This window comes from Sciurus carolinensis, chromosome 1, assembly GCF_902686445.1.
Source record: "Sciurus carolinensis chromosome 1, mSciCar1.2, whole genome shotgun sequence".
Taxonomy (NCBI): domain Eukaryota; kingdom Metazoa; phylum Chordata; class Mammalia; order Rodentia; family Sciuridae; genus Sciurus; species Sciurus carolinensis.
Window position 1 is genome coordinate 20,936,906 of NC_062213.1, and position 21,260 is coordinate 20,958,165.

Genomic DNA, 21,260 nt, shown 5'->3' on the forward strand with positions numbered 1-21,260 from the left:
AAGTCCACCATCACTTGAAATCCACTAACAATATGGCTTCATCCCTGTGTGTCACACCTCACAGGTCATCTCTTTTCTGTTTACCCAGCTTAGATTCTGTGGCTGGTGTCTCTGATTCCTGCCATCCAAACTTTCTTACTGGATCCCCTCTTCCTCTATCTCCCTGGTAAATATCTACAAAGATTTAACCTAACTTTCTACTTGCTCTGTGTCTATATCTGGGAAGCTAAAGTTTCTTGGCAAGAAGAACATAATGGGGTTACCAGTCTTGGGTAGGAATGGAAGTGTAACTGGGTGCAGTAGTGAATGCCTGTAATCCTAGCAATTCAGGAGACTGAGGCAGGAGGATCACAAATTCAAGGCCAGCCTCAGCAACTTTAGGAGGTCCTAAGAAACTAAACAAGACTGTCTCAAAATGAAAAATAAAAGGGTGGGGATGTGGCTTATAGGTAAAAGCACCCCTGGGTTCAATTCCTAGTTCCAAAACAACAACAAAAAATTGAGTAGAACTTACCAGAGCCCCTGGCTAGGCACCATTTCCTCATTAAATTGTTTTACCATTGGAACTTCCATTACATTTTTTCTGTCTTTCACACCAGCAATACCTCCTGTTTCCTCTTTGCCCTCAGCTTAGGACCTTCCTTCGTTCTTTCTTTCTTTTGTTATTTTTTTAAATTTTAATTTTTTTTTATGGGAGTGGGGATGGAATCCAGTGGTGTTGTACTACTGAGCTACATTCCCCAACCCCTTTTATTTTTTGAGACAGGGTCTCTGCAAGTTGCCCAGACTGGCTTCAAACTTGAGATTCTTCTGTCTCAGCCTCTCAAGTTGCTGGGATTACAGGCATATACCATTGTGCCTATGTGCCTAGCTTATGACCTTATTTCTTGAAAACATCAAAGCAGTTAGAAAGAACCACCTTATTTCGGTGTCAACTCTGCCAATATCCTTGTGTCTGCACCTCTTCCTTTGCAGTCATTCCTGTGCAGTGCATGAGTTGTCCCTGCTCTTAAGGGGTAGTCTTTCCTCTGCAACAGCTTCATTTCCTCTGTCTTCTTGAAGACGTGGCTCCTCCAGTTTTCCCCTTTTCCCACTTGTATTATCAGAGTTTCCCTTTCATTGGGATTGGATGGATCATTCCATTAGCACAAGATCTACACTATTGTGCGTCCTAAAAGAAAACGCTAGAACATACTGGACTCCATGTTCTCTGCTTTCCTTTACAAGAAAACATCTTTTAAAAATTGTGAATACTCACTCTCTGCTTTCTCACCTTCCATTTTTTCCTTTACCCAGTGACAGCTCCTGATTCCAATGACTTCCATCTTTCTACATGCAATGGCCAATTGTCCTTGTTTACTTGACCTCTTAGTACTATGTGATGTAGCAGACCACTTTCTCCTACTTGAAACATCTTGGGTTTCTCCTCCCTTCCCCAGGGCAGCTCTTTTTGTGTCTTTTTGCTGTCTTCTTCCTTTCTTCCCAGTCTTTAAATTTTGGAGTGCTCCAAGACTCTGTTCTTGGTCATCTTCTCTTCTGTGCATGCTTTTCCCTTGCTGCCCTCATCTTGGATTTAAATGTAGTGACTTCCTAATTCTTCATATTTTTTCTGAGAGCTACAGATTGTTATATTTAGTTGCCTACTTAACATGTCCATTTGGATATCCAATAGGAATTTCGTAATAGAACCAGTGATTCTTCCTGTCCCTACTCTTCATCTTCATTGCAGTTAGTAGCACCTCCACTCATCCAGTTACTCAAGCAGAAAGTCTAGGAACCATTCTTGTCCTTACCTTCCTTCTACCTTCTGGGGCAAACTAGAAGCAATCCTGATGGATCTTCTTGTACTTGCCTCTGAACTGGCCTCTCTACATCTATTTTTGCTTCCTTTCCCTCTGCCTTCTTTATACTACTTATTTTGAAAATTTTTAAGCATTCAAAAGTGACAATATAATATAGTGAACCCACAACCTACCCACCACCCATCTTTCTTAGTCATTAGCTCGTTGCCTCCATTATTTAAAACTTAGATCACATTATGCTTTTTTTTCCCTATTATTTAAAACTCTCCCAGTGGCTTCTTATTATATTGAGAATTAAATCACAGCTCTCTTCCATGTCCTTCGTGGCCATCTATGATCTAGCCCTTTTTCCCTTCATCCCTCCACCCTCCCCTCCCCTTATTATGTTCTGGTCATAATCTTTTCCTCTTTGAGGTGAAGAAAAGGAAGCTCAAGTTCAGAAGGTAACCTAGACAAGCTCACACAGGTGGCCTAGTATCTAGGTTTTCTCATTCCATACCCCAGGGTATCATATTGCTTGTATTTCTGACTTACAAGTTGTGTGATATTACAGAAAACATGGACTTTGAAGTCATAAAGACCTGGTGGCAAAATTTTTTTTTTTTTTTTTTTTTTTTGCGGTGCTGGGGATTGAACCCAGGGCATTGTGCATGCGAGGCAGGCACTCTACCAACTGAGCTATATCCCCAGCCCCATGGTGGCAAAATTTGACTGTCATTTATCATCCATCTGCCTGAGCCTATTCTTACATCTAATGTAGGGTTAAATTGTGAAGGTTTAATGAAATAGTAATGTAATATACCTGTTCAGTTAAGACTTAGAAGCAATTCCCACTCTGTTTCTCCCCCCCAAAACATAGCCTTATGCCTACTTGAAAGATGGATTTAGGGGGTGAAAGGTAAAATAATTCGTACTATATATTATGCTTCCTAAGATTTTCATGCTATTCATTTTTTCTTTCCCACAGAGATTTGTGTGGAGAGAAGCAAACCATAGGTGCATTACTCACTAAATACTCACGTTCTTCAATGCAAAATGGCATTAAAGTTTACAATTCAAGAAGATCCATTTCTTAAAAGAACAAGAGGTTTTCCTTTGGGACTGACTTATAAAGTTGTTAGATATAAGAAAAAGATTCTTTTATGTATTTTTATTCCTGGCTTTTAAAAACCTACTCCTTCAAGACATTTTTTTTTCTCATCTTAATATTTTGAAACTACTTCTTATTTTTTAAGGGTAAAAGAATATTTCAATATCCTTCAAATTACATTTGTAATATGTACTCAGTGTAAACAAGGACACAAGAAACTATTTTTTCCTATTTTTAATAGATTAGTCTGTAGTCTCTGAGGTCTACATGGTTCTATTTATAGAAATGATATTGCTTTTTGTACATAAAAGTCATACCTTTAATTAGGCTTTGATGTTCTACTCATTATTTAAAGCTTTTCTGGAGAAGAAAATAAGTTTCATAGAAGAGATTTAGTCACGTACATGCATTTTCTCAATTGAGCTCTCTACTTTCAATCTTTCACCAAAACAGGAAGTCACTAGGTGCTATTAAGTATTTATATTAGTCGTTAACATTTGTGAAATTGGCTTGGTAATTGCTGTCCTGTTTATTTAGCTGGTATATACATGCACTTGAAACAAAATGGGTTTAATCTTCAATTTTTTTGTTTTTGTTTTTGTTTTTGGTACCTGGGATTGAACTCAGGGACACTCAACCACTGAACCACATCCCCAGTCCTATTTTGTATTTTATTTAGAGACAGGGTCTCACTGAGTTTCTTAGCACCTGAGCCACTTGGATTACAGGCATTAATCCTTAATGTTACAGATCAGTTTATAATCCTGGCACAAATAAAACTCACTAGAAAACTACTAGTAATTCCTAGTTGGAGTTGGAATGCTTGATAAAGTTCTTTCATAGTTTTATTTCCTTAATTTGTTTTTGTTTACACCAAATTTTATTTTAGTTAATAAGTTTGCCAGTAGGACAGATAGAAAGGATAGGCCAAGCAAAATTTGATCCAAAGTTCAAAAAGTGTTAATAATCCATAATTAAACAAGATTTAACTGTTCAACTGAAGTTTACCAGTTTTCTTTCACACAGATGAAGTGCAATGTGATGGCTTTAAAATACGTCCTTTTTCACAAGAAGATAGAAAGTCCTCTTATGTTCTTGGATAGGCAGAATTAGTACTGTGAAAGTGACCATACTACCAAAAGCAATATTGAATACAGATTCAATGCAATCCCCATCAAAATAACAATGATTTTCTTTATAGAACTAGAAAAAACTGTTCTAAAATTCATTTGGACCAATAGAAGACCCAGAATAGCCAAAGCAAATTCTAAGTCAATAAAGCAATGCTGGAAACATTACAATACCTGACTTTAAAGCTATGGTAACAAAACCTGCATGGTACTGGCATAAAAACAGACACACAGAACAATGGTACAGAATAGAAGACACAGACAAACCCACATAGATACAGTCATTTGATCTTTGACAAAGGTGCCAGAAATATACACAAGAGAAAGGACAGCCTTTTAAACAAATGGTTCTGGAACAACAGGCTAACCATATGTAGAAGAATGAGGCTAGTTGCTTATCTGTCACCCTGCACAAAAATCAACTCAAAATGGATCAAAGACTTAGGAATTAGACCAAAAACTATGCAACTTCTAAATGAAAATGTAAGGTAGATACTCCATCATATAGGCACAGGCAATGACTTTCTCAATAGGACCTCAAAAGCTCAGAAAAGAATGCCAAAAGTTAATAAATAAGACAATATCAAATTTAAAAGCTTCTGTATAGCCAGTGGCACATGCCAGTAATCCCAGTGACTTGGGAGACTAAGACAGGAGGATCACAAGTTCAAGGCCAGCCTCAGCACCTTAGTGAGACCCTCAGCAGCTAAGTAAGACTCTGTCTCAAAATTTAAAAATTAAAGGGGGCGGGGCACTGGGAATATGGCTCAGTGATTAAGTGCCACTGGATTAGGTCCCCAGCACCGCTCCCCCCTGCAAAAGAAAGCTGTGCAGCAACAAAAACCATTAAGAATGTAAAGAGAACCTATACAACGGGGTTATCTTCTCTTAACTACTCTTCTGACAGGATTAATACCCAGAATATATAAAGAATTCAAAAAAATTAAATAAACTAATAAATGGGCAAATGATTTTAATAGACACTTCTCAAAATACAAATGGCCAAGGAATATATGAATAAAATGTAATGTACAACATCATTAGCAATTAGGGAAATGCAAATAAAAAAAGATTTCACCTCACACCAGTCATAATGGCAGTCTTTAAGAAAACAATAATAAATGCTGGAAAGGAAGTGGAGAAAAGGAACCCTTTTACACTGGTGGGAATAAATTAGTACATTTGCTATGGAAATCACAATAGACTAGGAATGGAATCACCATGTGATCCAGCTATACCACTCCTCGATATTTACCTTAAAGAATTAAAGTCATCGTACTACAGTGATACATGCATACTCATGTTTACAGCATCATTAATTCACAATAGCCAAATTATGGATGAATGGATAAAGAAATTGTAGCATATATACACCACGGAGTTTTGCTCAGCCATAAACAAAAGTGAAATGTCATTTGCAGGAAAATGGATGAAATTAGAGACCATTGTGGTAGGAGAAATAAGGTCAGAAGGTCAAGGCTTGTAGGTTTTCTCTCCTTTGTGGAAGCTAGAGAGAAATAAGGAAAAGAAAGGTGGAGGAAATCTCATGCAAATCAAGAGTATTCAGTAGAACGAAGGAAAGGGACCAGGGAGATGGAAAGAGGCAGGAAAGGGAAATAACTGGGGAATGATAGTGGTTAATTTATATTGTTTCATGTATGAATATGTAACAAGTTCCATCATTTTGCACCACTATAATTCACCAATAAAAACACGAAAAAATCTGCCTTTTTCAATAAAATGGTCTGCATTTACGTGGACTATATGGTTTTTATGTACACAGACACACACATCAGATATTGAGTTAGCAGTGCCTACTATACAGTTTACATTAATGTGTACAATTATGTGAGTTTATGGTGTCCTTACACAGCAATCAGAAGAATATCCTTCCTCTTGGTTTTTGAGAGGCGCCCCATTATTAGTCCGTACCCTGTTTATACCAGGCTCTTTGCAAACCTTGTCTTCCATACTTCTCAGCGTGTATGCGGTAGACCCTTTTTCTTTAAAAACTTTAACGTCTTCTCCCTTCCTAACTGTTCTCGACTCAACCACTATTTTCTCGGGTCTCCGAAATTGAAACAATTGCAAAGAAAGGAAAATGCGAAAACTCCCGCGTTATGCGCAAGCACCGCCCATTGACGAGGCTTCCGGGTTCGGCCCCTTGCGGCGGCGTCCCACTTCCGCCGACGCCAGAGGTCAGAGGGCACTGGTAACATGTCGGTCGGCGGTCCCTTTGAGCGGTTGCAGAGAGGGACATCCTTGTGACAAGCTGGACGCAGGCGGCCGAAAGAAGCCGAATCGATCGACGAGGGCGGGTCTGGGTGCTCAGGGCCCCCCGGACGCCGGGCGTGACTGTGGGGACCGTGGGGAGCCGGGGAGAGCTAGGCGCCTGAGACCGGTAATGCCCTGCAGCCCCCGCGGACGCCGGGAATCCCAGCCCCGCGGCCAGCTGCATGCCTTCGACCGGTGCCGAGCCCTTCAGAATGAACAGGAAGAAAGGAGACAAGGGCTTTGAAAGCCCAAGGCCGTATAAATTATAAGTATCTTTTCATTCCCTCTTTTTTTCCTCATTAATTAGTTTGTGGTTGTTTGACACCGACTTGGTGGGCCTGGGAAACGGTGGAAAAGGAGAATCCACTCTGATGGAAGTGGTGTTTGTAGGGTGAACATTATGAATGGCAGTATCATTTAGCATATTTAATTCATCATGCAGGTTAATAAATCTTAAAGTACTAAATTATTTCTGTCTAGAGAAATCTATTGTTTTGGCTGTTGCTAGATTTAAAACAAGCAAATTATTCCAGTTTGTAGGGTTTTAAGATGAAAGAGTAATGTGTAATTTTTGAGTTACTTAGAGTATATATTGGTACTTGGGCAGTTTGCTTTCATTTAATAATAGAAAGTATTTTTTTCTTTTTGTGTTTTTGAATATACAACCCATCAGGTTGTCTGCATCAACAACATAAATTTCCAGAGGAAGTCTGTTGTGGTAAGTTTTTTCTAAAAATTATGAGTAATAAATTCACCTTTAATAGTACTTGGACACTTTATATTCTTTCAGATAATGATGTTTTAAAAATAGGTAAGTAGTAGAATTCAGATCTGTTGGATCCTGACTCCTTCTGCTATAGATTCTTCAATCCCTCTCCTCTTTTTTTTTCTTTTTCCAGATTATAATTTTACTTCCTTAATTTCTTATGGAGTATGAAAGCCTGTATAACCAAGCTTTTTAGAATTGTTCATGAAATAACAATTGTGAGAGTTCTCCTGTGAAAAAATTAAACTTAGTGCACTCACTTGAGTTGGCTTCTATTAGGCCACTCCTTTTTGTTTTCCGATTTTTGGCTGACCTAGTTTAGGTAGTATTGCTTTGTAGTGAAACTTTGAATACAATATTTGAGATCTAGTAAAGATTTGTAAAGATCCTAAACATTTCATTAAATCCAGTCTGTTCATTTATGGTATTTCTTTTGCAGTGTTCCTCACACATTATTATTTACCTTATATCTTGTGGTAGAATAGGTATATTATGTTGTATGAATTGTGCAGAGAAAGAATGAAAATTAGGGGTCTATGTAACAGATTACTACAATAACCTAGGGCGGGGAATGGTGAAGCCCTCGAGGATGAAAGTAGAATAGAAGGCGTTGACATGGTTGACTGAATTACAGTGAACAGTATGGTGGACACTTTTCTAAATTGTATGTATGTTAACTAACTGAATTTTCGCCAGAATCTCATGAGGTAGATAACATTTTAATCTTAACTACAAGTGAGGTAGCTGAAAGAGATTAAGTAACTGTCCAAAGGGAAAGTAGAAGAATAAAGTATTAATGCAAGAATGGAATGAAGCTCCTGCTTACCTGCAGCTTGTCAGAGGAACCTTTGGTATCTTTTGTGGCACTAATCTCTGCAATTCCCCTGGGTCGTTTTGTTGCTTTGGTTTACTATCTCATAATAAAGAAGTAGTCTGTTCAGTGCTGTCTACTTACCCTTTCCATAATAGCCCTTACTCCATTTGACAAGTACCCAATATGGGTATTTGCCAATTATTAAATAAAATACATACTATATGTTACAGGACTGGGAAAGTCTTTCTCTGTGATTGACTTTGTGATACCACTTATTATTTGCTGTCCAAAGAATTTTTTGTCTGATTAGTGGGCTATGGTAATGTTTTGGGACTCTAAGTATTACATCAGATCAGAACCAAGATATAATAACTCCAGGAAGATTTGGAAATTTTCTTTTCTCCAGAAAGAATGGGTATCTGGCAATTTGACTGCAGATCACTCTAGGGTAGTTTTAGAAGATAAACTCTAGAGCCTCTGTGACCTCACTTCAAACTCACTCAAAGTGCTCTGTTCTGGAACTGTGAACTGGCTGAGGTCTAGGAACTGGAAAAGAGGTCATAAATCCCCACTTTGCACCTTAAGTCAAGTTTTTGCCCGTTAGATCTGTACTTTTTATTTTTATTGAGAAGCCTCATAAACTACCATTATTTTTCATTCTGCTAGAGCCAGTAATCAATGGCCTTAGATGCCCTGTGGAACACACTTTTTAAGCTGGGTGCAGTGGCATATACCTATAATCCCAGCACTGAGCCTGAAGTGGGAGAATTACTTGAACATGGGAGGTTGAAACCAACCTGGGCAACGTGATGAGACCCTGTCTCAAAAAAACAACCAAAACAACAACAAAAAATGCCACTACGTTTATCCAGTCTGTTTCTGTGGTGTGTTTTGTGCCTACTTTTATGTGAGTTGTTTTTTTGTATTTTGTTTTTGATGCCAGGGTTTGAACCCTGAGGCACTTTACAACTGAGCCACATGCCAGCCCTTTTCATGTTTTATATTTTGAGATATGGTCTCACTAAGTTGCTTAGGGTCTCACCAAGTTGCTAAGGCTAGCCTTGAACTTGGGATCTTCCTGCCTTACCTCCCGAGTTGCTGAAATTACAGGCATGTGCCATCATACACAGCTTTATTTGTGAGTTTTTAACATGTTCATGGGCACAGGAAGAATTTCTAACAGAGAGGAAAGATTGTAATTTGAGGTGAAGATTATTATTAAGATTTCAGGTAATAGTGTGGAGATGACCTCCAGAGAACCAGTGGAAATAGCATTTTAGGGAGTAAAGGAGAGGAACATGTAGCACCAGAGTAGACTTGGTAGTTGGCAGAAAAGTGGTTGAACTTAAGGATTCAGGGAACAGAAATGCCAGAATGGATTGGGGTGGGAAACTGTTACGTATATGATTGAACAGAAGGACTGGGGGAGATTTTCTTGAAAGGTGTCCTATCCTGGACATTCAAGAATGTAATGTCAGGATCAGGAGCAGTAGCAGTGATGAGGTATCTTTCAGATTGTGATTTTTTTTTTTTTGGTACCGGGAATTGAACTCAGGGTCACTTAACCAATGAGCCACATTCCCAACCCTATTTTGTATTCTATTTAGAGGCAGGGTCTCCCTGAGTTGCTTAGGGACTTGCTAAATTGCTGATGCTGTAACTCATGATTCTTCTGCCTCAGCCTTCTGGGATTACAGGCATGAGTGTGTCACTGCACCTGGCTCAGATTGTGACTTTGATTTTTGTTCAGGAACAGAAGTGAAAATTGTAGGAATTGGGCTCAAGGAACTTTGAGGTGGTGCTATTGGAAGGATTAGATAAACCTGTATTGAAGTCACTTAGAAGGATAGCAAAGATATCTTAGGAAGGAGTGTTCAGTGAATGTTGGAGGACTTAATGAAGAATCGTGGAGGGTGGTATGCCTGTATTAGTATGAGCACAAAGAACTAGAAGTAGAAAAAAAGAATGTAAACATTTAGGTATTAGGCAAATACTAAATGCCAACCACAATTTTTTTTTTCTTTTTCACAGTGCTGGGGATGGAACTCATGGCCTCACACATGCTAGGCAAGCACTTTGCCTCTGAGTCACACCCCAGTCCCCCAGCTACTTTAAATGTGTTTCATGTAGTAAATTGTTCATTTGTCATAATATCACTAAATGGTAGGTAGTATCATTCTTTTTGGTTTGCAGATGAGGAAAACGAGGCACAGAAAACTGAATAACAAATCCAAGAGCATGCAGTTACTAAATGGTAGAACTTGGACGTGAATACATGAATCTACCTCTACAACATGTTCATTTAACTGTGACACTACTGTCCTGGCTCTTGAAGTGTGTACTATATAAAATCGTATATATGGCCTAGTAGAATCAGAATAAGTAACTTATTGTCCAGGGGGAATCAGGAGACATTTCATTTAAGGATAGAAAGTGAAGAGAAGGTTTTTGAAAAGATGGAAAAACATAGTATAGCTAGCTGTGAATGGTCAGAAGAGGTCAAGCAGCAAGAAGGAAATAAAAGTGTGATGCTAGAGTACCCGGGGAATTTGCATTTATACCAGTGGCCAAGAATGGCAGGAGGCTCGTAGAGGTTAGGTGGTATATCAGGAGATTTGGCTTTCCCTGTCTTCTTGAAAAACACTCTCTTCACTTTTGTTATTACTCATCTTACTTTAAAAGGCCAAATCATGTTCTTACCCACCCTCTCCCAAGTAACTGACTGTTGATGACACTTCTCATTCACTTTTGACATTGTTGTGTTGTTATTACTTACTGGCTTTCAAATGATTCAAGCTTATTTATTTGGAGTGGTCAGTGGATGACCCAAATTGCTAATATAAGAAAATATTGGGTCTTCATGCTATAATTGTTCAGGTTTACATTTTTAAACATAAAACCTTCATTAACAGTATTTTTGCCTATGTTGTTTTCTATGTTGCTTCCACATGGATTTGTATAGATGGTCTAATTTAAGGGTGTGTGATTCTCTTTGAAAATTGGGGACAGAGGGTCTGTATAATTCCAGGCTTTTGAGTAGCTGGGCTGAAGGTTGTTTCAAAACGTATTTAAAGCCTTTGTACCCAGAGTCATTATGAAATAGTGGGAATCTACTGGGATCATTTAAATGTATCTGACTCTCAGTTCTCCACTTGATAAAATTTTCTTAATTTTATTAATTTACTTGTAAAATTTACTTTTTGCACTTTCCAATAGCACTTATCTCTTAGAGCCTCTCTGTAGAAAGCATAAAGTGTACAACACTCAGTCAGTATTAGGAACAGAGAACACAGAATGAAAGCATACAGTATAATATCTGTGATAGAGTAGTAGCCTTTATAGTCTAGATCTCTGTGGTGACTGCTTGAGCTTCATTGTAGATATTCCTGTTGTAGCCTCTGAAGTTTTTCCTGCTCACTTTGCAGCCCCTAAAATGTCACTGTATTATACTCTCATTTCATGTTTGAATATATTAGATTTCAAAAAAGGGTATTAAAACCCTGGAGATGTACTCCATGTTTCATCTGTCTCTTTTCCATTTGATTGAACAAGTGAGTGGTAAATGGTTAGTTTATTTATCTGTCACATCTTAGATGTATGCTTCAGATAGATTGCACACCACGCAGCTAACACAGTAGAACTATGTATGGACTGTGGACTACTTAGTCGGAAACTCTTCTGCATTTTGAAACACTTACTGCTCCTGCTTGCCTGAATTTTTCTTTTAGCACTTGCTGTTTCACATGTTCTGATTTACCTCCTGTAAGCTGGGACTCATACTTGTTAGCTTCAGTAGGGCAGGGTTTTATCCATTTTTTCCCCCATGTTCTTTCACTCACCAACCTCTTTGATTCTTTCTGCTCTTTTATTTTCTTCTTCTTATTCTCTGTTTGAATTGCAGCTGTCTAGAAATTCTTGTATTAACAGATGACTTAATTTTCACTGATAGTTTATATGAAGCACTAAGATGGTATAGTATACATAACTCAAACCCATTCATTCACTAGGACAATCATGTTTAAAATTAAGATATTTGCAGAGAATTTGTGTATGTGTAGCTATTTAGGATTTTATTTCTGGAGTATAGTATGTGTGTAATAGTAAAAGTCAAAGGAATATGTTCTAAAACATACCAATCTGTTATTCTTTATCTTTTAGGGCTTTGTGGAACTGACTATATTTCCTACAGTTGCAAACTTGAATAGAATCAAGTTGAACAGCAAACAGTGTAGAATATATCGAGTAAGGATCAATGATTTAGAGGCTGCTTTTATTTATAATGATCCAACCTTAGAAGTTTGTCACAATGAATCAAAACAGTAAGTTATGCACTTTAAAAGTAAACATTTCTAACAGTTATTTTGTTATTGTTTTTAATGATTGGATTAATTTCTCTTTTTTTTTTTTTAAGATTATTAGATTCTGGATCCCCTTTTTTTTTTAATAAACTTGTTTGCTTAAACCACTTTGTTTGTTTATTTTGCCAGTTCTTCTTAATAATTTTAAAGAACTTAGGTAAATTTTATTAGCCATTTTCCTGTTTTAAATTATTTTTAACCAGATACTTCATAAAAATTAAAAGTAATTTCAGTGTGTTGGATGGTCACCATAATCCTTAGGCCAAAGACTAATTTAAAATATTCTATAAAATATTTTGTCTATTTAAAAATATCACTAAAAATATTATGTGTAGCTTGAAGACAGAGGTGCATATCTGTGATTCTAGCTGCTTTGGAGGGACCTCGTCTCAAATTTTAAAAAAAAGGGCTGAGGATGTATCTCAATGCAGAGTATACCTGGGTTCAATCCACAGTACTGCTTCTCCCAAAAAATGTCCATTAGTTTTATAAATACATTTGAGAGTACTTTTTTCAGAGCTTCAATACCATTGGGTTGTATCATTTCTGTGATTCTCAGTATTTTGGGGTAGGATTCCAAAACTCAATTATGAACTCTTTTAAAATCAATATGATATTTTTAAAAAAGATGATATTTTAACTAGTCTTGCATGTGTATTCTTTTAATTTTTTTTCTTTCTAGTACTAGGGTTTGAACCCAGGGTTGCTCTGCTGCTGAACTATATATCCCTGGCTCTTTTTAATTTTTTATTTAGAACTAGCTGACTTTAGACTGTTGATCCTCCTCCCTCAACCCCCTGAGTGGCTGGGATTACAGGCATGCTTGACTGTGCTGGGCTAGGATATATGATCTTTCCTTAAGGCAGCAATTCTTAAATTCTGTTCCCAGTCAAGCAACATGAGCATCACGTGGGGACTTTTTAGAACTGTAAACTCCCAAGCATTAACCCAGACCTATTAGAAACTGGAGGTGGGGTCTTACCATTTGTGTTCTAACAGAACTTCTAGGTGATTCTGATATGAGCTATAGCTTGAGAACCCCTGCCATAAGGGGTTGGGGACTGTTGAGAAGAGAAACTTAACTTGCGACATATTTAAGATCCCAATAGTCATTGTTTCAGAATCTTTCAGACTCAGAGAGGAGATAGGAAAATGGTGTTGAAAAAGTCTAGGGACTCCCTGAATTACTCCCGTAACTTCCCATCTCATATAGGTGAGTTCTTGAAATTACATTGCTTTTACAACTGGACTCACAGAATTGACATAAAAAGGCTCATTACAATATCATCTGTCTCCTTTTCCTTAAGAGAAAAAAAAAAATCTGCCTTTAGTAAGTGTATACTACTAATGAATGGAATGGACATCTGTAAGATGAGCATATAGGAGACCAATTGTTTTGCCAGAAGGAAAACATAACTATCTTGTTCAGCCTAGAATTCTGCAGTTCGATGATAGAGTAGGAAACCAGTCACAAAATACAGTATTTGCACATCCGTTTTACCATTAATTTGTTGCTGCTGCTCAGGACTCATAGCAATAATCTGTTACAGTGCAATGACAGGAATAGTGGATATCCCATTACATTAAGGAAGCAGACTTTACTTTGATGATATCTCCTGACATTTTTCTTCAGTGATATTGATGAAGGCTTATCACTTTGTTTTGTTTTGGTACGGTACAGGAAATTGAACCCAGGGCTGCTTAACCACTGAGCTACATGCCCTGCCCTTTTTATTTTTTATTTTGAAACAAAGTCTTGCTAAGTTGCTGAGGCTGGCTTCTAATTTTTGATCCTCCTGCCTCAGCCTCCAAGTTGCTAGGATTACTGCACCCAAATTCCTTATCACCTCTAATATTAGAAATAAAGGAAATGATAAAGGAGAAGCTTTTCACAGATTAGTTTAGGAAATTAGGAAAGATATATTTGAAATTTTCAAATATATCCAGCTAGAAGCACAGTTCTGTTGGCTTTGGTCATTAGCAAAGGCTTGACTATCAACACCTACTTTTCTGCCTAACTACAAAATCTTTACTACTCTGTAAGAGACATGAATTTTTATTATTATTATTATTTGTTTTGCAGGTATTTATTTTTTGTTTAAAAAAATAATTTGGAATTGGTTTTAGAGTTTTATTAGACAAAAGTTTTAAAAGGTAGATAATGAAGTTAGCATAAAGGTAAACAAATGGATGTTGGTGGATACGCATTGTTAAGTTACTGCACAATTCTTAGAACTGCAGGTTTGTTTCTCATCTCTAGTTGCCGTAACAAAGAGGGAAACGTGTTGTTTGTGAGACTCAGAAGACACAAGACAAATACACCACTTATTCGGGAGAAATTTTACTTTTCTTGGCTGTTACATGTGAAAAATACCTCCCATGGATGACAGTATTTTTAAAGGAAACTTTGGGAAAGATAACTAGTTAACATCTTTAGCATGTTACCAGACACTACTGTAATCTTTCTTCTTTCTAAAATAACTTTTTTAAAAGTCATCTATAAAGTTTCCAATAAAACAAAAATGAAAATTAACTTGTAGTGGTTTTGAAATTAAAAATAAAACTTAAAATTCCATGGTAAAATTTGATCTTAATACACTTAAATATCGTAACACTCAAAAGAAATAATGCACTATTTTATCACATTTTTTTCTTATTTGTTTTAAAGTTGAGGCACCAGGTCCTCCTATTTTTGATAGAATGTTCTCTCAGCCTTGGTTGAAATTTAGCATCTTTGAACTGTAGGGGGATATATGGAAAGGAAACATTTTAGGTAAAAGATGAAAAGACTTTTCTTTTTTTTATCCAACTGTATGTTAGTTGACTTGTTAAATTGTCTTTAAGAATTAAAAACCATATTGGTTATATAACGTCTCTCTTTGCTTTTTTTTGTTTTTGTTTCTTTGTTTTTGGTTAATTTTTCCCCAGTAAAATAATTTTAGCCTTTGAAGTTTTGTCAAATACATTTTTTTAAAAAATTTGAATCTTATGTGTTTTAATGTAGATATAGATAATAGTTGCCACCAGGAGCTGTGACTCTTTGGGGTGTGTGTGTGTGTGTGTGTGTGTGTGTGTGTGTGCGCGCGCGCGTATGTGTGTCTGTTGCTTTGTTAGGCTTCTCTCTTCTTATTTGTAAAATAAATACACATTTTGCCAGGGAAACTCTTTTTGTGGATGGATAGCCAATATGGCTGACATCTGTTACAAAAATCTGCACCTGTAGTTTTAAAAAGCAAGTGTTCTTTATTCAACAGAGTGTTATGGGGCACAACTTAAGAACAGACTGATTACCACTGAGAAGTCCAAATGTGAGAGTCTTTATTAAGCTGGCTGGCTGTCTCACACAATGCCCCAAAAAATGGCTATTGGGAGAACAGCCCCAACCACAGGGTTATAGGGATTCTTATACCAAAAATCACATTAATCATAAGTGTCTGTTGCTATGATTCGAAATTACACATTAACATGAGATCATCGACAGAGGGGGACGTGGGTCAAAATGACCCTTACCTAGGTACAAACTAAAGAATGGTCACTAACATCCATACAGTCACTGTTCACATGGTACATTGTTTAGGAGCAATAGGAATCAAAGAGAGCAATTTTTCTTTACATAGGAATTATCGTTCTGTATTGTTAAACACACTAAGTAACTGATAATGGGTACAGAGGCGCGGTGTTCCCATGGGAGAAGCTTATTTCCTACATAACATGGAGTCTCAGAGCAAAATGGAGTCTGTTTAGTCATTTCCCTTATAGTCTGGCCTATAACATTCTCATGGAGCCAGTTCTGTCAGCCCATCACACAGAGTATTATCAGGATATTTTAATTTAATATGTTCTATTAAATAGCAGTTGATTATCCCTTATTTGAAATACCTAGGATCAGAAATAGTTCAGATTTTGGAGTTTTTCAGATTTGGGGGTATTTGCTAGTTGAACATCCTTGATGGATTTCAGAGTGCTCAAAAAGTTTCAGATTTTGGATCTCAGACTTTTGAATTAGGAATCCTCAGCCTATAATACGTTCTGAGAGAGAATGCTTTAGATTTCCTTTAATTTGCTAGTTTTTCAGTGTTCCTCTATAGCATTGCTCCTTTTTAAGCTGTGTTTACATGAGGAGGGCTGGAGTTGGCAATGGTGGTGGTCATAGGGCAATGTCACATAACTTTTTGAAAATTGAAAAGACCATAATCTTGCCCTAGTAATTTCTGACTTCATGAGGTTATTATGGAAGGAGACATAGTTGATTTCTACACTGAAACCAAACCATAAGATTGTTCCTCCCTATTAACTTTCCAGTAGATTGCATTTGTGATAACTCATTTTATTTGGACCACTTTCCATTTTCTCAGGAAATGAGACTCAGTAAAAATAATTACCTATTAGTAAAGAAAAACTAAGTACTCCAATGTGTAATGTTTAAATCTGGATTATTTTTTGTCTAAAATTATTTTATTTTTTTGAACCAAGGGTCTAATGCATGCTAAACTCACTCTATCATTGAGCTACACCCCTGGCCCTTCATATTTTTATTTTTGAATCTCACAGATAACTGGGGAGAATGGGATAAAAGTTCTGCAACTATCCCTCAAATTTCATGTTTTGAAATTTTATTGAAAAGACATTGTAATATGTAGATAAAATAGTTTTAAAATTAGATGATATGCTAAATGTTGGTGAGGATTTGGACTAGTACTTTCATATATTGCTTATGTGAAAGGATAATACTACAGCTGTTCTGGAATACAGTTGGGCAGGTTCTTAGAAAGTTAAATATGTTTACCATATGACTCAGCAGTCCCACTCTTGAGTATTTATACTATAGAAATGAAACTTACATTGATACAAAAACCCATACACAAATGTTCATTGCCGCTTTATTTGTGACAGCTAAAACCTGGAAATTGCCTAATAATACTTGACTGGTGAAAGTGTTAATTAACTGTGGTACAATCAGGCAATGTGATGCTATTTATTATTAAAAGGAACACAATATTGACATAATCTAACAATGTGGCTCAATTTTGAAGACATTCTGAGTAACACAGCCTGTTTCCAAAGGTCTCATTCTGAGTGATTCCATTTATTTGAAACAAGGGGTAGCACTCTTTTTAGGGTGATGTCAGTGTTCTTTATTATGATTACAGTGGTGGTTACTTGAATCTACATGTTTTAAAATTTATAGAACTGTATACCAAAAGGAAAGAAAAAGGTTGCTTGTACTGTATGATAATAATAAAAAATAGATGATATATTAAAACACAGTTATTGGCAGGGAATGTAACTCAGTGGTAGAACATGTGCTTAGCATGTGCAAGGCCCTGGGTTCAATCCTCCAGCACCAGAAAAAAACAAACAAAAAACACAGTTCCTGTTATGTTGGCTCTAAAGTTTTATACCTTTTATTTTTCATACTTATCTAATAGAAAAAATTCTTTTTAATATATTGAGTAGTATGTTTACTTTCAGAATGCAGAAAAGTATAGTGACTCTGACATTCCAAAATTAATGAAGAATACGATGATCATAATAGTCATGCAACAGTCTTCTTGGCACAGCAGTCAGCATGTCAGTTTCATTATAATAGTCATGTGACAGTGAGTGAAATATATATATGCCCATTATATTTGTAGTTTAGTAGTTTCTAACATGGTGAGTAGAGCAGTAGTTACTTGGATAAAAGTATTCTTATGAATTATGTAAGAATTAAAATTCATAATTCTTATGAATTATATTACGCTTACAAACAGTTGGTATCAAATGATATTTAAGAAAAATCTTGGTGAAATATGTGACTTATTGTTATTAAAAATCAGCTTTTTCACTCCCCTTCCTCCAGGAGGAATCTCAATTATTTTTCCAATGCATATGCAGCTGCAGTTAGTGCCGTGGATCCTGATGCAGGAAATGGAGAACTTTGCATTAAAGTTCCATCAGAGTTATGGAAGCATGTTGATGGTAAAGCACCAAGAATATATTGACTACATTAAAAATCATGTTAAATCCACAGATTAGAAAGTTTTTGAAATTAATGATGTCTGAATTATAAATTAAACAGTTTATATAGAAGGAGGAGGAGTTGGAAACTTTTTTTTAATCGATGGTACTGGTGGTTGAATGCAGGAACAATCTACTACTAAACTCCATCTGCAGCCCTTTTATAAAATTTTTTATTATGAGACAGGGTCTTGCTGAATTGCCCAGGTTAGCCTTGAACTTTGTGATCTTCTTGCCACTTCATTATCAGGGATTATAGGCATACCACCATCACTGTTGGTTTTAAATTGTTTTTAAATTTAAAATTTTACTTTAAAAAATGCTAGATAGGACAGTTTGTCAAGATTTGAGAGCCTATGCCATATCATATCAGCTCAGAATTATAGCATTTTATAGCAGGATAGATCCTGAAAATAATCTGGTTCAGTTTCTTCATTTTACAGAATGAAGAATATAGAACCTGAAGTCCAGTGAGAGTAAGTGTCCTACTGAAGTTCATTTAGCTAATTATTGGTAAAGTTAAAGTGTGGAACATAGGGTTCCTCTTTATACTTTTGAGCATATCCTTTCTAAATCTTACATGAAGTTTCAGCCATTATAATTATTACATCAAAGCCTGCCTTCGTTTAGCTTTAAAAAAATTTACAAAGACAAGAAAGTAAAAGACTTTTTCTTTTGTTTTGGCTCTCTGTATGACTGGGGATAGGGAGAATTTAGGGAGGTTATCCAAAGTAGGGACCAACCATTAAAGTTTATCATTATCTATTCAGATGGTTTTAATATTTGGAAATAAATGTTTTTAAAAATCTTAATGAAAGCAATACATACAGAAATCAAACATAATGAAAAGCCTAAAAGAAAATGCAAATTCTTGAGTAGTCCTCTTCCTATTCCTCTTTCTTCTATACTTTCCAAAGTCAACTATAGTGAACAAGTTTTAGGGAAATGCGAAAGGAGAAGAAACTTGAAAGTTTGGGATTGGGCTGGAAAGGCCTAAGTGTCCATTATGGGAGTTCTGAACTTTTTTCTTTGGGCACTATACATTGTTAGAAATGTTGGGAGGAGGATGTGATATAAACAGCTGTATTTTGTGAAAAACAGTAAGCATCAATTAGACTGATTGGAGTAGCAGCACCAGTGGGAGTAGGCTCTTGGGTTAATATAGGTGGAGAGAATAATAAGCCTAAGCTAAGGTATGGTTTTTAATATAAATTTCAGGTTTGATTCCCATTTTATATTCAATGTAACTTTATATAGATCATTGTTATTTATGTATTAATGAATGTGTGTATTTACTTGTTGCAGAGTTAAAGGTTCTGAAGATACACATTAATTTTTCTTTGGATCAGCCAAAAGGAGGTCTTCATTTTGTGGTGCCCAGTGTAGAGGGGAGTATGGCAGAGAGAGGTGCTCATGTCTTCTCTTGTGGGTATCAGAATTCCACAAGGTATGTTATAAATTCTTACATATTTCAGTTAATTTCATTTTTCAATTTTTTCATATATGTATCTGTAATATATTCATTTAGTGTAAAATGAGAAGTATGAGTTTGATTTCCTCAAACTTATACCTCTTCCTAATAATGATACATTAGTTATACCTTCTCAGTCTTGTTTTTTCTCCTCCTCTTAACTTTGCAACTCTGGCTGTTCTAAAATAATCATCTTACTTGATTTTTTCTTTATATGGAAGTAAACAAATGCAGAAAGTTGCAGAAATTTTAAGTGTAAAGCTCAATAAGTTTTCACAAGTGAATGAACCCGTTTAATCCACACCTCAGATTATGACAATTACCAGCTCTTACCTCCCTTCATTGTTTCAGAGCATTCTCTTTTCCAACTATCCTGTTTTCTAAAATACCAGTTTTGTTGTTGTTTTTGAATTTTATATGAATGGAATCAAATGTATTATGCTCTTTAAATGTGGCCATTTTTGTTCAAAATTGATAGTGAGATTTACCTACATCTTCGTGTATAATTGTAGTTCATTCATTCATTTAGCTCTGTAGTTAGTGATATGTTACTAAAATGTTTTATAGTATGTGTACTTTCCCTATATTATTAACTTCTCTAAGCCCTTTTACGTTTTAGTCCCAAGTACCAATGCTGACACCACAATAAGACCTGACCTAAATTGACAAATTTTATGTCTGGTTTTATTAGTACTCAGTTAGAAATTATGCAGTATATCACATAACTCCAAAAAGCAGCTTCTAAACTTATGTATTAGATTTTGAATATTAATTATGTTTTATAAAATTTAATTTAAACATTTTGATGTCTGGAAATGAATGCTACATAAAAAATGACTAATGTGATTATGCAAGTTAAAATTATTTTAAACTTAAAAATGGGAAAGTAGGAGTTGCTTAACTTTTTATCATTTTAACTGGAGTTACCACACAGTATATTTTTTAAATATTGCCAAGAAATGTATGGAAACTTTTTTTAAAAATCAGATTCTTTCAAAACACAGAGTAAAAACTTCATTAGTCAATTAAAGTTTCTTTTTATACATTTTTAAGAATGGTAAAATAACTTAGATGTGGGGAAAACAATGTAGGATACACTTTCAGTGTATTTTCTATAATGTCAATCTTTGTTCTAGATTTTGGTTCCCATGTGTTGATTCATACTCTGAATTATGTACATGGAAATTAGAATTTACAGTAGATGCTGCTATGGTGGCTGTTTCCAATGGAGATTTGGTAGAGACAGTATATACCCATGATATGAGGAAGAAGACCTTCCATTACATGCTTACCATTCCTACAGCAGCATCAAACATCTCCTTGGCCATTGGACCTTTTGAAATACTCGTAGATCCATATATGCATGAGGTGAGTCATAACTTCCCTCTTGATCTTTTTCTGCCCTTTCACTTCTCATAAAATAAAGGATATTAATGAAATAATGTCTTAACTCATCTTCCAACTATCAAGAATATCATTAGAGAGAAAAAATATATATATATTTTTTTTAGAAAATATATTTGTAACATTTTAGTGATGTGAATTCTTAAATGAA

The 21,260-nt window shown here is 35.9% G+C and overlaps 2 protein-coding genes across 3 annotated transcripts in view; both read left to right on the forward strand.

Annotated features, from left to right (window-relative positions):
- Dscc1 (DNA replication and sister chromatid cohesion 1) overlaps window positions 1-3,719 on the forward strand; it is a 34,806-nt gene extending 31,087 nt beyond the window's left edge. The window contains exon 11 of the mRNA XM_047542833.1: window positions 2,770-3,719. Within this exon, the coding sequence (XP_047398789.1) occupies window positions 2,770-2,878 (109 nt within the window). The 3' untranslated portion in view covers window positions 2,879-3,719. The remainder of the gene's footprint in view (window positions 1-2,769) is intronic.
- A 2,513-nt stretch (window positions 3,720-6,232) lies between these two features.
- Window positions 6,233-21,260, forward strand: part of Taf2 (TATA-box binding protein associated factor 2) — an 87,918-nt gene continuing 72,890 nt past the window's right edge. The window contains exons 1-6 of one of the 2 annotated variants that reach the window (XM_047520856.1): window positions 6,233-6,561; window positions 6,960-7,014; window positions 12,035-12,195; window positions 18,077-18,195; window positions 19,540-19,681; window positions 20,842-21,073. In XM_047520856.1, coding sequence (XP_047376812.1) covers window positions 6,479-6,561; window positions 6,960-7,014; window positions 12,035-12,195; window positions 18,077-18,195; window positions 19,540-19,681; window positions 20,842-21,073 — 792 coding nt within the window. In that variant the 5' untranslated portion in view covers window positions 6,233-6,478. Of the gene's footprint in view, window positions 6,562-6,959; window positions 7,015-12,034; window positions 12,196-18,076; window positions 18,196-19,539; window positions 19,682-20,841; window positions 21,074-21,260 lie in introns of those variants that run through there. The other variant, XM_047520866.1, reaches the window with a different exon arrangement.